We start from the raw sequence: 16,435 nt of genomic DNA, 5'->3' as shown, positions 1-16,435 counted from the left end.
ATGTTAAGTCAACAATATGTTACAGTGTTAGCATTTTAACAGTACATTTGAGCCACGTCATGACAAAACCAACATAATGGGTTTGCGACCAACATGGGTCCAGACCAGCCTGCGCATCATTTAATTTTTGTATTATTTTAAAATATATGATTTCAGGTTGACATTGTTGTTGGAACACCAGGTAGATTGGAAGATCTGATTTCAACAGGAAAATTAGCTCTGTCTGGAGTCAGATTCTTTGTCTTGGATGAAGCTGTAAGAATATATCTTATATTCCTAACACAAACAACCCTTTAATAATCACAAAATCATAGCTAAATAATGACTATAATAAACAATGGTTTAATCTCTGTAACTGTACGGTGCGGTACGGAAAATATCCAAGAAAAAAAATGGCGGCCTCCATTACTCAGTACAATTTAGACATCTCTCGCTGTGTTTTGAACATTTAGGACAGAATTGATGGGTTTCATTTGCAAAAAAGGCAAAAAGATCAATCTTTTAGAGAACCCTGCTTCATTATTTTGATGAATTTTTCTTATAATATTTTTTCATGGCCAAAAATCTACTGGCCTGTCGGACCACCAACCTTGCAATAATAACCAGAACGATGCTAAATTTAGTGGCCTCGGGCCTCGTACTGGCGTTAATTTCGAAGACTGGTAGTATATATTCCTTTCCATTTATAATAATAAAACTCCATTCTGTCAGATAGACAGTAGAGAAAAATTAATAAAACACAAAAAAAGCTTGGATGTTGTAGAACCCTAAAGTATAAGATTACAGAAGTACATTTTCAACATAGTTTGTAATGACTTTAAATAGTGTTGAAGTGACAGTTTTTCATCAGAAATATAAATTGCTTGTAAAATGGGCTGTAATTACTAGAATAGAAAAGAAATCGTAGATAATCTAACAGGCTTGACACTTTGTTAAATTCATCCTCTCTTCAGACATTTTTATTGACAGAATCATTTAGGAAAAAATCAAGGATTGGAAGGGGTGTAATACTTTAAAAGTACATTACAAATTTGAAAACATTTAAGGAATTGTCTTAGCTATTTAGCTCTTTATTTTTAATTTATTTGAATAATGGGGGGAAAGAGTGTGCTTAAGGCTCATGTATTTTTTCCTTTACAAAGTTACTATAGATAAACTGGTAAAGTGATGTGATTAATTATATTTTTTCTTGCTTATTTTCCTTTTAGCTCTATATCTGACTACAGTGTTCCATTGATTTAATACCTAATTTTTTTTCATAGTAATAGTATAACTTACTTTAGCTGCAGTGTCAGGATAACTCTGTATCAAAAATGTGTTCTAAGCATTTAAGATTATTTTCATACGCCAAAATCTTATCTTAACGTTACTATTCACTATAATACCACACTATGTTATGGTTTGTGTTTTTTAGGATTTTTGCAAAATAAATGACGATCTTTGATTGGTGGCATGGCATCAGACTAGTAATCTTAAGATTGTGGGTGGGTTCAAACCCCTGTCAGAGGCAAGGCTTTGTTTCCATTAGCAAGAAACTTTACACTCATTGCTTAGTACTGGTTGGTTCCAGGACCTGATTTGAGAGTGTTTCTATAAGCCTTAAGGTTCCTACACAATTGAACTAAAATATGTTAGTATAAATTGTAAATTAATGATGATATTTTAAGCTTTAATCTAGTTTAATTCTGTGCTTTATAATAGATCTATGTTACCTTTAAACAGATTTCTCTAATATAAAAGGAAGAAAGCCAGCTGTCAAATGGGTAAAAAAGTCATTATAAAAAAAAGTTGAAGTGTTGTTATCAACATATAATTTTGTTCTTGCTGACCAAATAAGATGCAGTGTCGTATCCTTAACATTTGAATTGTTTAAGATAGGAGTTTCCACCAATCAGATTGCTTGTATATTTTTTTTGGTTCATCTATTCAAAGAATAGGGAAAGCCATTCTACTCACCCAGGTGTCTGCGTCAGTGTCACACTTTGGTTTTTGCTAGGAAGTTGGAATCTCCAAAGGGAATGGGTTAAACTTTCACACTTAATTGAGAGTATGATAGGAAGTCTATGTCCTGAATGCCCAGTAACCCTTTACATCTCTAACTCTTGTCTTTTTAAAGCCATTCATTAACTTACCGTTAGGAATGCCCATCCTAAAATGGGGAAATTGGTCTTCAAATTATAAAAGAATTAAGAGTAAATGTAATAAAGTTAAATCAAATTAAAGTAAATTTAATAATTATGATAATTTGACAATATTAATACAATTTAAAAGGGTCAATTACAGTAATTCAACAACCGAAGTAAACTATGCTAATTGCCAGACAGTGCAGTCTTCTTTTACAAAAATAATCAATTTTAGTTAATGTTTTGCCCAGTTTATGATAAATCATTATAATTATACAAATAACAGTTACATAATTATTATGTTTTAAAGTGACATCCATTGCAATTAAATACAAGAGTTCTGATGTTACTAGGCATTTACCTTAAACTAACATTGCAATGTCCATGAACATTTTGGTAAAGTTTGAAGAATTAAGATATTGATAAAAATTAGTTTATTTGATAATGATTTATTAAGAAAATTGAGCTGTGTCATGACAAAACCAACATAATGGGTTTACACCAGCATGGATCCAGACCAGCCTGCGCATCCGCACAGTCTGATCAGGATCCATGCTGTTCGCTTACAGACCCTATTACAAGTACAGAAACTGATAGCGAACAGCATGGATCCTGATCAGAATGCGTGGATGCGCAAGCTGGTCTGGATCCATGCTGGTCGCAAACCCATTATGTTGGTTTTGTCGTGACGTGACTCAAATTATTTTTTACTACAAGTTGTTGTGAAACAATAGTTTATTTCTAGAAAAACAGAGATTTTCTTGTTTCCAAAATATCAACAATCTAACATGAAAACCAGTAAAAAGGTACCGGTACCTAAACTGTTGATATTAGAAAAGCTTGAGCATACATAAATTTATCCTGCTACTGTCTATATTATCAGCTTGATAAATTAAAGCCTTAGTACCAGATAAACTTAAATATCTCCAGTCACTACGTCACATGGTTAGCATGTGATGATGTCACATGGTTAGCTGCAAAGAAAACATACATGTAAACACTGTTTTATTTGGGAAGAAGTAAGAATGAAACCATTTAAAAAATCTAAAAACATGATTAAATTAGACAATTGCAGGATAAATCAAAAACATGGTTGTTGTCAGAATGGGAAATGGTTTATCTGGTTTGCTGTGAAAGTGAATATTATGGCTCATTAAAGCTTGCCAAGATACACTAATTCTCGTTTACCGTATAAACCTGGCTCGTCAAAGCTCGCCAAGATACACTAATTCTCGCTTACCGTATAAACCTGGCTCGTTAAAGCTTGCCAAGATACACTAATTCTCGCTTACCGTATAAACCTGGCCCGTCAAAGCTCGCCAAGATACACTAATTCTCGCTTACCGTATAAACCTGGCTCGTTAAAGCTCGCCAAGATACACTAACTCTCAATTACCGTATAAACCTGGCTCGTTAAAGCTCGCCAAGATACACTAATTCTCGCTTACCGTATATAAACTTTGTCCATTCCAACATTCACTATGTTGTCTCAATATAATCAAAAAATATTTCATTAGTTTCTTCATTATGCCCCGGTCACATATTCACGGATAATGCCACGGAAGAGCTACGGTCTAATCGTTCACGGATTACTACGGAAATGTGAAATTCCGTAGTCCGCTACGGTTCCAGTACGGACACACAACGGTATGAGTACGGAGTCCGACGGATTTACCACCAAAAGCCCCCGGAGAGACACGGATTGTTACGGACCGACACGGTTTGATACGGAGCGACACGAATCAGGACGGACGCACTACGGATACACTACGGTCTGCTACGATATAAGCACGGGGTAGTACGAATAAGTACGGTTTGATACGGAGAAGAACGTATTGATACGGAGAAGAACGCATTGCCACGGATCTATACGGACCTAATACATTCGTCCACAACCTCTTGCTTGCTCATTTTCAAAATGCCTCAAAAGAAAAGAACACCTAGAAAACGAATTGCAGAGTTCAATGATTTTGGCGGAGAGGATTCAGCCTAATCGCGTCCGAACCCCCGAGACACATCAGGTCCAATTAAAGTGAATTTCTTGAAGGACGCTGGATGCTAAACAAGTTCGGCTATGAGAGCCTCATACTAAACATGAAGCGGTCATCGTAAAAGCCCAGCTCTAGTCCACCATCTGGTCTGTCTTCTCTTACCTGATTAGATATGGACTAGTAATCATCAATGAAAATGTTGATCAATACTGCTTCTCTTTTAATTTTAAGATTTGCTGTTCATCTTACAATTACATTAATTATCGTGATGTTTATGTTTTAAAAATATGTAAGAAAGCTTGTTAATTAATCTTATTATCACTCAATGGCCAGTGTCCAAAGCTTATGAGACACTTCGTTTTATGTACATATTTACTCCATTTTCACGATTCAATGTATGTAAAATATGTAACATTAAATGTTATTCTATTTCTTATGAATTGTAGTACGATATTAATATAAATTTACTTCTATGCATGTCATTAAGCAGCTCGACAACTGCCTCCGCATTCTGAGCCATTTCAATATAAAGTTGCAGCCAGTAAATGGCAATTATCATTTATTAAATGTTCCTGCAAATATATATGTCTGTTTTTAACAAGTAGGTAGTATTTATACCCTTGAAAAAGTACATGATACTTAATTCATCCGTACTAAACAGTGGTGGGCCGTACCATTCCGTACCGTTTCGTGTTGCGACGCAATAAACCGTATAAGACCGTGCTAATCCTTGCCTCTCCGTAGTACAACGTATTACGATCGTTGCTTTCCGTGACAATGCCGTATTAATCGGTATTAAAACCGTAGCTTATGCGTAGGGTAACCGTACACATACGTAGTTCTCCGTACCAAACCGTGGAAATCCTTGACAAGTTGGTGGACTACGAATCAGTACGGACTATTACGGTTTTCGTACGGACCAGTACGTATCAGTACGGATTAATACGGACTAGTAGGGATATGCTACGGTTGATTTTTCCGTAGCAAATTTGTGTGCATGTTCAAAAATTGTCAAGGATCGCTACGGATATACAAGGACTACTACGATTGATTACGGTTACAATACGGAGAGCTACTGACCAGTACGGGTAGCTACGGACGATGCCGGAATTAATCCGTGGCTCTTCCGTGGGCGTATTCCGTGAATATGTGACCGGTGTATTAAGTCTGCTTATCAAATAACTTTATTTAGATTTTTATGCCCCCACAGAGTGGGAGCATATAGCATTGCACTTGTCCGTCCGAGTGTCCGTCCGTACGTCCGTCCGTACGTCCCGAAATCTTGTGAACGCAACTCCTCTTAAACCGGATGGCAGATTTTGCTTAAACTTCCAGGGATGAACAACCTTAATGTGTAGATGGTAGTTAAGGAAGGAATTTTTGCTGCGACCAAATTTAACAGAATTATGGCCCTTTGTTGATTTTTTTCACTATATACTATGTAGAAATTTTGTGAACGCAACTCCTCTTAAACCGGATGGCAGATTTTGCTTAAACTTCCAGGGATGAACAACCTTAATGTGTAGATGGTAGTAAAGGAAGGAATTTTTGCTGTGACCAAATTTAACAGAATTATGGCCCTTTGTTGATTTTTTCACTATATACTATGTAGAAATTTTGTGAACACAACTCCTCTTAAACCGGATGGCAGATTTTGCTTAAACTTCCAGGGATGAACAACCTTAATGTGTAGATGGTAGTAAAGGAAGGAATTTTTGCTGCGACCAAATTTAACAGAATTATGGCCCTTTGTTGATTTTTTCACTATATACTATGTAGAAATTTTGTGAACGCAACTCCTCTTAAACCGGATGGCAGATTTTGCTTAAACTTTCAGGGATGAACAACCTTAATGTGTAGATGGTAGTAAAGGAAGGAATTTTTGCTGCAACCAAATTTAACAGAATTATGGCCCTTTTAGTTTTCAACTTGTGGCACATGTAGTCCAAAAAATATTTGACCTAGAGTCATAAGATTGACAGAACAGTGGCCTGTGGGGGCATCCGTGTCCTATGGACACATTTCTAGTTTCAGTTATAGTTAAATAAACAATTTAAAATGAGATTGAAGTTCTAGATATAGTATTATAATTAAACGATAATGATAAGATTCTACACGTCGTACATTACATCAGTATATTTATATTTACAGATAAATTTATATCATATTTCATCAGTTTCATATTTGCAATTATTTGTTTCCTAATTGATTCTTAGAAAACTTGATGAAAGAAACCCAACAACATATATTCATTTAATCACAGGTTTCTGTAATAGATAGCGAAGTCTGTTTGTAATTATTCCTAAACTTTATATTTATCGTCTTGGAAATGTGTAGGTTTCTTAATCTATAGAAGACTTACTATAAATGTTGCTGTAATGACATAGTCTGTGACATAATTTGACATCAAATTATACCAAAATAGATCTGCATGCTTTTATACTTCTCCATTTATAGTAATCTAACGAGAAAATACTACTGGGAATGTGAGTGCTTTTTGATTATGATAAAAAAGTACTAATAAATAAGTACAGATTTAGCCTTGTCTTGTCACGTAATGTTTGGTCTTGCGTTCTTTTTAAAAATGTCTCACTCAGTGCTAAACAGCTGTGGCATTTTTACCTTAATTAGTGAACAATGATTTGACAGAAAGCCATTTCAGCATAAAGTGTAATTGTAGGAAATATTAAATAATATGTACATAGGCATTTTCCTATAAATCAAAAAGAGAAAGAATCTTGCATTGTCATCATGTCAGTACTTTAATTAAACAATTATTGTTTAGATCAATGCTTCCAAAATAAATGCTATTTTTCATTAAAACTTAGAACATGATTTAATTAAAGAAGCAGACTGAATATTTAATGAATTAAATAAATAAAGTTTGTCAAGCCAACATAGACAATCTATTGATGCAAGGACATAGCTATCACGGTTATAAAGTGGATTCATAATAATGTCTTTGGGGGTTGGGTCAACCCCCCCCCCCCAAATCTCCCTTATATGAAAACAATGAATAGATGTAATTTGATTGTTTTGATATGTCTTAGGAGGTACATTTAGACTTTAGTTTAGAGGAGCTTTTATAACAAATAAATCAAATGACAATATTTTCATGGTGGAATAAGAACAGTCTCCAACAGGATCAAACCAGGAATTGAAATACCTTGCTGTTCTTGTGGCTGCTGTTCCATATTTTTTGACATTCTGCTTTTAGTTTCTTACCACTTCAAAGTGGTATTTAACTCTTGTTTCTCATACATCTGAGAATCCATCATAATACTATATCAGACCTCAAATTTACCTTTTACTGCATCAGAGCATATTGTGAAAAATGGCTGTTTTCATTGAAAAACCTCCAGCTACAAGTTGAAACTGCTATGAAACTATAAAAAATGCTTCAATACTGATCAAACTTGGCACAAATATTGACTGGACCATAGCCTCTGTAACAGCATACTCAGTCTTAAATTTCCTATTACCATGGCAATGTCTCAAAATTGCCAAAAATCACTATTTTGGGTTGTTTTTTCCATCAAAAACTGATTTCAAAGCTCTGCAACATCTTAATGGATGATAGAAGATAGAAACAAAGGCTACTGCCCTCCTTCAAACCCCCCAAATAGAAGGGGGCACATCACCCTCCTAGCACCCCCTTGATGTACCTTTTTGATAGGGTGCGGCGCCGAAAAAGTGATCATTGTTTTGAACAACAATTCTCAAACAAAAAAACAAGTGTTTGGGGCCAAATACGACTATTTCACTATTTAATTCCTCAAAAAGGGGGGGGGGGGGGAAAAACCGTCAAAACACGCCTATATGAGGTAAAAGTTAATAATGAACCATGTGTAGAAAAGCAGGATCACTTTTGCCAAGGTTTAAAACTATATATAGATCTAATCTGTTATACATATATATTTTGATTTTTGGTTGTAATTCTTATACTTTATTGTCTACAAATAATTTTAAAATAATTTTGATTCATGAGAAAGCATTCAAAATTAGGTCCACAAGGATGGGGAGATGTGTATTCCTATAAGAAAACTTTGCAAATCTTTATAGAGCTAAAAAATAGGTAAACCCAGGGCTATGATGGCCCTCTTGAGACTCTTGATTTTGTTGGAGCAATGACATGTTAAGACACAGCAGTTAAACCATGACACTATGATAAAACGATATCCTTTGATATCATATATATTTCTAAGCTTTCAAGTATACAGTTACTTGATTTGCTTTTGATAAGAAACTGACACATGAAACTGAATAGTAATTTTATTATAATTTGAGATGTAACAACCAACCTACACAAATTTTATGATGTTTTAATATGAAATATTATATACTTCAGGATGGATTGTTAAGTCAAGGCTATACAGATCTGATAAATCGTCTACATGCCCAGATACCAAAGGTTACAAACGACGGCAAACGTTTACAGATGGTTGTTTGCTCAGCTACACTCCACTCATTCGATGTCAAGAAGATGGCTGTATGTTTTTATTGCTTTTTTGTATTTTCTGATCGTAAGATCAGTAAATACATAGCTAACATCCACGGTCTAACACAAAATTTCCTAACAGTCCTAACAACGCAAAGTAGTTCTCACTCAAAACTGCTTAAAAACCAGCAATTTAAAAGAAAGAATAATTTTTAATGTAGGCATTTAACGAATTACAGTGCATTAAAAGTTTAGATTAGTCAACAGAAATATGAGGTTACAATCACAAATTTCGCGGATGAATATCTTTTTTACCCAATGAAAAATGTTCGGCTATTTCCGTAAAGCGAATATCATTTTAGTCAATGAAAATGCTGTTTTTAGCTATGTCGATTACCGAATACTCCAGAGCGTAGTACACAAATAAATCTGACTGTCGAGTAGTGGAATATATACATGTCGGACTGTTTTGACGAGAAGATTTTCACTAAATTATTATACCCCCGCACAACAAAGTTGTAAGGGGGGTATACTGGAATCAGCTTGTCCGTCCGGCACAATAACTTAAGATTCCTTTGACCTACAGTCGTCATATTTGGCATGGAGGTTAGTCATGATTAGTAGATGACCCCTATTGATTTTGAGGTCACTAGGTCAAAGGTCAAGGTCACAGGGGCCTTGACTTCAAAAAGCTTGTCCGCCCTATAACTTAAGATTCCTTTGACCCATAGTCTTCATATTTGGCATGGAGGTTAGTCATGATTAGTAGATGACCCCTATTGATTTTGAGGTCACCAGGTCAAAGGTCAAGGTCACAGGGACTTTGACTTCAAAAAATTTGTCTGCCCAATAACTTTATATTCCTTTGACCCACAGTCTTCATATTTGGCATGGATGTTGATCATGATTAGTAGATGACCCCTTTTTGATTTTGAGGTCACTGGATCAAAGGTCAAGGTCATAGGGACTTCGACTTCAAAAAGTTTGTCCACCCATTAACTTAAGATTCCTTTGACCCACAGTCTTCATATTTGGCATGGATGATGATCATGACAATAAGGTGACCCCTATTGATTTTGAGGTCACTGGGTCAAAGGTCAAGGTCACAGGGACCTTGACAAAAAAAAAAGCTTTTCTTCTCAATTGCTAAAGAATGTCCTGTCCGCAATGTATTGATTTTGACATTTTCACATTTGAAGCATGTAGAATACATAACTTAGCAATGTAATGGCTTAGTAACCTCAGATTTGGCAGGGAGGTTGTCCTTGAGCTCTAAATGGCCACTGTTGATTCTGACAAAGTGGTATGCGGGGGTATTCACGCCATGATAGTGGCAGTTCTAGTTTTCATCAGTGTTAAACAACAGGTTTATCGTGAACAAAATACCTCGAAATTAATAAGGATTACAAACACGAAATGGAAATTCTCAATTTAGAATTACATAATGTATTCGTTTTTATTCAAGGTACATATGTATAATTCGCCGTGGTGCAGAGGTAAGCGGTCTCGTTGAAGGTGTGAGAGGCCTATGGTTCAAATCCTAGTCGAGGCAATTCTATTTTTTTCATGCAAAATTCCATATGTATCAATCTCAAACTGTTATAGAAGAAAATCAAAACGCTGTCGCTGCGTAAGATGAATTATAGTATATAAAAATAAACTTATACAGGAAAGTACATACAGATAGTCAGTATGATTTAGATTGCAAAAATCAGAAAATACCATAGAGCTGCAGCCCTTTGATTAATGCTGCTTGATGAAGTCATTAGGGAGGGGACTTGGAGACCTGATATAGCCAAATTTTGCATTATTTTTCTTTGACGATTTTGTTGGCCACAGTTTGTGTACTAATTTTATTTGTCTTCAAACTCTGAATCAGATTATTTATGTTAGAAGTTTAGTTACAGGCTTTTATAAGATACCATATTACTGGTACAAAATATAAGTATATCTGATGGGTGCTTATCTACTGGTACATTATAGTTCATTAACCACTGTTTAAAACTTGGGCTTGAATAAACACTGATGAGTGATTGAGTGCTATCATTACTCTCTATTTTATATTTGACCCACAGTCTTCATATTTGGCATGGATGTTGATCATGATTAGTAGATGACCCCTTTTTGATTTTGAGGTCACTGGATCAAAGGTCAAGGTCATAGGGACTTCGACTTCAAAAAGTTTGTCCACCCATTAACTTAAGATTCCTTTGACCCACAGTCTTCATATTTGGCATGGATGATGATCATGACAATAAGGTGACCCCTATTGATTTTGAGGTCACTGGGTCAAAGGTCAAGGTCACAGGGACCTTGACAAAAAAAAAAAAGCTTTTCTTCTCAATTGCTAAAGAATGTCCTGTCCGCAATGTATTGATTTTGACATTTTCACATTTGAAGCATGTAGAATACATAACTTAGCAATGTAATGGCTTAGTAACCTCAGATTTGGCAGGGAGGTTGTCCTTGAGCTCTAAATGGCCACTGTTGATTCTGACAAAGTGGTATGCGGGGGTATTCACGCCATGATAGTGGCAGTTCTAGTTTTCATCAGTGTTAAACAACAGGTTTATCGTGAACAAAATACCTCGAAATTAATAAGGATTACAAACACGAAATGGAAATTCTCAATTTAGAATTACATAATGTATTCGTTTTTATTCAAGGTACATATGTATAACTTCGCCGTGGTGCAGAGGTAAGCGGTCTCGTTGAAGGTGTGAGAGGCCTATGGTTCAAATCCTAGTCGAGGCAATTCTATTTTTTTCATGCAAAATTCCATATGTATCAATCTCAAACTGTTATAGAAGAAAATCAAAACGCTGTCGCTGCGTAAGATGAATTATAGTATATAAAAATAAACTTATACAGGAAAGTACATACAGATAGTCAGTATGATTTAGATTGCAAAAATCAGAAAATACCATAGAGCTGCAGCCCTTTGATTAATGCTGCTTGATGAAGTCATTAGGGAGGGGACTTGGAGACCTGATATAGCCAAATTTTGCATTATTTTTCTTTTACGATTTTGTTGGCCACAGTTTGTGTACTAATTTTATTTGTCTTCAAACTCTGAATCAGATTATTTATGTTAGAAGTTTAGTTACAGGCTTTTATAAGATACCATATTACTGGTACAAAATATAAGTATATCTGATAGGTGCTTATCTACTGGTACATATAGTTCATTAACCACTGTTGAAAACTTGAGCTTAATTCAACACAACTTAACATTAGTGCAGAAATGTCAGAGCTAATGATATAATTATATATATATATATATCTCTATATTTAATTTAGTGAATAGATATGATTAATGGTATTACAATTCTTGAGACTAGAGGTCTAGATAGTCTTATAAAGTTGAGAGCATTCTTGGCATTTTCCTTTTATGGCCTTAATAGCATGTAGTGATTAACAGCTAACATACTTTAATCCACCATCCACTTAAAATACTTGCAACATGTTAGGTTTTTGGAAGTGAAAATCTGTTATGTTAGGGAGATTTGTAGCTAGTTTATAGGACAAGAATTATTCTACCATAGAGAACATACATTTATCTTCCTGAAATAATGTGGTGAGAAGTTTGGTGGTTTTTTTTTTCTTAATTGATTTTAGAAATGTGCCGATTGGTAACCTTGGCATTTGATGTTCAGATGAAATCTTAACAAATAAAAACAAAATGTCATTAATTATGGGGGGAAGGAAATAAATTTAGGAGTCCCATTATGCTGGCTTTTGTTAGACTTCCATAAGAGATTTTGAGGAAACAAACCTAGAGACGTTACTATGGGATCTTTAATGGAAAAAAAGATTTTCAAGTATAATATCTTTTTCTAATTTCTGTTGATTGCAAGTTAAGTAGAAATATAGGTTTTATTTCCTTCACTACTCTGTCAGTGTCAGATACAGTCTAACTTGCCCATGCGACCACGTGTATTAAGCGACTTTTGTCTTAAACGACCACTTTAAATTCCCCCCGATCATTTTCTCTCTATATCTTTAATGTATTAAGCGACTTTTGCTCAACGCGACCAGCGACCGCTAATTAGTCACCTAATTGACATCAATCTTTTCATTAAACGACCACTTTTACCTGTTAAGTAATTGTGTTTTTAGAGAACGCCACCTCGTTATGTCACAAGTGTCAGCAATCAAAACACAACAATAAACGTGTGAAAAACTCTATTTCCCATACCGTTTTAGCGTATGCAAATGAAGTTAAGTATACGCGTGACGTGTATTATCCAATAATATCGGATAAACAATGCAACGCTCCGCCCATACTGAGATGGTGTATACGCTTCGCTTGTTGACATTTAGACTGCATTGAATTGACCTTGAACTTGATCCACCATTAAATTAATCGTAACAAATAGATGTAGTTTGTTTATTTCAAATGAAAAAATGCACAGCAGAAAACATCTTCCATAATAGGGTTTTAGTGTTGGAGACAAGGAAAAACAACGGAGAAGTTAAAAAATTCTGGAAAAAATGTCAAACATGTACGTAATGGATCAAAACTGTTTTGTCAATAAATATCAGAACGTTATTTTTACATTTGCATCCGTTTAGATTATCGGAGCGTACTTATTATTCAACATTTATATAAAAATGAATTTGAAAAACAATCCCATCGAATAAAAAAGATGTCATTTATAAATTTTGACTTTTATATCATGCTGACTGTCTTAAGAGACCGTTTCATTAAGCGACCGTTTTTGGTGTTTCCCTTGCACGGTCGCTTAATACACGTTTGACTGTATATAGAAAAGTTAAATCTATATAAGAATAAAGAATTTCAAAAGTTTTATCTGGAAGCCCAAGTGCAGTGCAATCCTCATATTTTATGTTGTGTATTCACAAAAGTACCAATATTAAATCAAAACACTTACAGTACCAATGGAAGGTGATTTTCAGATTTTGGATGATTATTCATTAATACATTAAAAATAGTTCTCAGTTGAAAAATGTCATTTTTAGGTGCCAGGAAAATATGTCCTTGTTATGTCATTTAAAAAAGATACTCAGCTCTACATTCCAATCCAACAATACACTACTGTACTGATCATTAACTGGTGCATGTAGTTTATATTCTGGGAAGACAAGGGATTTACTTAAAATAATACACTGAATAAAGTACTTTTTTATGAAAAATGCACTAATGATATTTAAAGGGGAGCGGTGGCCTAGTGGTTAAGGTGTCTGCCTCTCAACCCAGAGATCATGGGTTCGAGCCCTTCTCAGGTCACGACCATGTGTCTTCATAACCCACCAGTACTTGTTTGTTCCAGGAAGCGGACTCGAAAGTGATTAATATAAGTTGCAAGAACTTGTTTCGCAACCGAGCTTAAAGAAATATGTTTAAACCAATGATATTATTCTATATACTTTTTTGTAAAGCCAAAAATGATGTTCATGGCATCAAACTTTATAAATACGCTTACAGATATTGTTGTTCATCAGGTCAGATCAAAGAAAAACCTTGTTAACATTCTAGAAGTCACAATTTTTATCTGATCTCCAGAATACCTTGAAAGATTCATCTCACAAGATTAAATATAGGTGACATTGGGTCTAGAACTAGTTCACCAGGTCAAATCAAAGAAAACCTTTGTTAACATTCTAAAGGATATAATTATTATTTGATCTTCATCAAATCTTGCCTTAATTGTCTTCATGAATATTGTTTAGTTTGGGTAAAAAAGAAGGTCAAATGAATGGAAAGACTAGGTCACAGTTTTCTTGAATTACTCATTTAACTTGTTCAGAATTTATGACTCGTTGAAAGTTTTGACAAAGTTAAATTTTGGTTACATTGAATCAAAAGTAGGTCATGCGAAACCTTGCAATGTTTTAGATCTTTGGATTTTATCCTTTTTTTGTGAGAATGTATGTATGTTTGAATAAACACTGATGAGGGATTGAGTGCTATCATTACTCTCTATTTTATATTTGAGAAACTATGGTAAACCTGAAATGATAATAAAAGAAACAATTTGACAAATACAAGTGAAAGTTTGTGAAGAATTGCATATTAGAAAAGGATCATGCTAGTGTCTACCTCAAGGAATATATTATATCTTCAGCCATCTCTTGGCTAACAGTAGAAAAGAATATTTGTTTAGTATATTTATGGTATTGTTATCATATATTTAGATTATTGTTTGCAGGAGAGATTGATGTACTTCCCAACATGGATAGATCTAAAGGGACAAGATTCTGTTCCAGAGACTGTTCATCATTGTGTAAGTATCAGTAACAGTTAGTTGATTGCTGATAAAAAGATAGTTAAGTTAGATTTTCATAACTTCACCTGTAGGCAGGTCTACCATTGTTTTTATGGTCAGATATATCTATTCAGACTGCTTGTTATATTAGCTTGATAGGAAATTTGTACAGTTTACCTACATGTCCCATATTTACCTTTTGTCCTTGTGTGTTAAAGCTCCATGTCTTATCCAATTACCTCTCTATTGTGGGTTCGATCCTCGGGAGATGCTTTGGTAGTTTAGCGCGGAGGAAGGTAGTCTAGTACTGGTGTAACTCTCTAGGAACGATGGTTAGGAAAGGACCCGCCTATATGACTGAAATACTGTTGGGAAAAGGCGTTAAATGAAACAAACAAACAAAGTCTCAAGATTAGCCAACAGTTTTCAAGAAATTAAAACTTGGGAAAAAATTAATGACTGATTTTGCAATATGTATTACGCGCATTGAAAATGCCGATAGATAAGTAAGTAAAATAGGCTATAATTTACAATAGGTTTGTATGGTAGACCCAACAAAGGACACACGATGGAAGAACTTCAAGCAGCATATAGAGACTGATGGTGTTCATTATGAAGACAATATACAGCCCCATGGTACCAGTCAAGGTTTGTACAATATAGCAGTAGTTAAAGTCTCAGTCTGATACTCTTATATTTCCCCATAAAACCTTTAATGATACTGCAAATGTCTAATATTAAATTAAGACCAGATACCTGATGAAGACTTTTCAGTCAAAACATTGTGTTTTTTGACCAGTTTTGTACACAATCCATTCTGTACATGACGAAAATATGGCTCCATGTGAAAGCATAAGCAATCTTCAATGTGAAAATGAAGAAAAATTGGTTGAACATGTGCCATATTTTTTCCTTAAGATTTTTTAAGTTACGGTTTGTATTGAATCTTCTGTATCTCTGTTTGTGTATGGATAATATTTCTGGTTCATATAGGTTCTGGAATTTTCTTGTTCTGCTTTATTCCATATTCAACATTATTGTGTTTGATATTCTACATTTTTTCAGAAAAAGTATGAATTTTCTAAGAATGGATTTAATGTAATATTTTCCTGCAAAACAAAGATATTCTCCATTTTTTACAACACTGAAAATAGCAAATTCATCTTACAAGGAGTGCTAAGTTTTGTAAATTTACATTTTAGTTACTATTACGCAGTCAGCAACATTCACTGCGTAATATTCTCTAGGTTGCAAATATTGTTTCAGCAGAAGCTGTATATGAATAAATGCCTTCAAGGAAGGTATAAACTTGCCTCAACTTGTCTCTCAAAGTGATATTATTGGTTTTATGTGTTCTCTCGGAGGACAAAAGCCAGGAAAAGACGAGCATATTGTCGTGTTAATTTAGATCTCATTTTAACTTGTCACCAACAAATGTAATAATCTTGCATGCATTCTTGTGGCCATGCAAAACAACAGTACATTGTTAAAATAAGCTACAAACAACTGAATGTCTGACATGTGTGAAGTGTTTGCTCTGTTATTTCATTAAAAGGAAAAGTTGGTTTGATAGATATAATTTTATTCTTTTCAGTGGATTACTGATTTAGCCGTGAAAATTATATTTGATAATTTCACAGTGAAAATTATCAA

General features: G+C 34.5%; 1 protein-coding gene across 1 annotated transcript in view; it reads left to right on the top strand.

Moving 5' to 3' along the window:
• Nucleotides 1-15,483, top strand: part of LOC132743099 (ATP-dependent RNA helicase DDX1-like) — a 41,822-nt gene extending 26,339 nt beyond the window's left edge. The window contains exons 12-15 of the mRNA XM_060731610.1: nucleotides 157-255; nucleotides 8,463-8,603; nucleotides 14,726-14,800; nucleotides 15,319-15,483. Of these exons, the coding sequence (XP_060587593.1) occupies nucleotides 157-255; nucleotides 8,463-8,603; nucleotides 14,726-14,800; nucleotides 15,319-15,468 (465 nt within the window). The 3' untranslated portion in view covers nucleotides 15,469-15,483. The remainder of the gene's footprint in view (nucleotides 1-156; nucleotides 256-8,462; nucleotides 8,604-14,725; nucleotides 14,801-15,318) is intronic.
• The last annotated feature ends 952 nt before the right edge of the window (nucleotides 15,484-16,435 follow it).

Source organism: Ruditapes philippinarum, unplaced genomic scaffold, assembly GCF_026571515.1.
Source record: "Ruditapes philippinarum isolate M1 unplaced genomic scaffold, ASM2657151v2 ctg1829_1_1_1_1, whole genome shotgun sequence".
NCBI classification, from domain to species: Eukaryota; Metazoa; Mollusca; class Bivalvia; order Venerida; family Veneridae; genus Ruditapes; species Ruditapes philippinarum.
The sequence above is the reverse complement of the archived record's forward strand: the minus strand, read 5'-3'. Positions and strand labels throughout refer to the sequence as shown.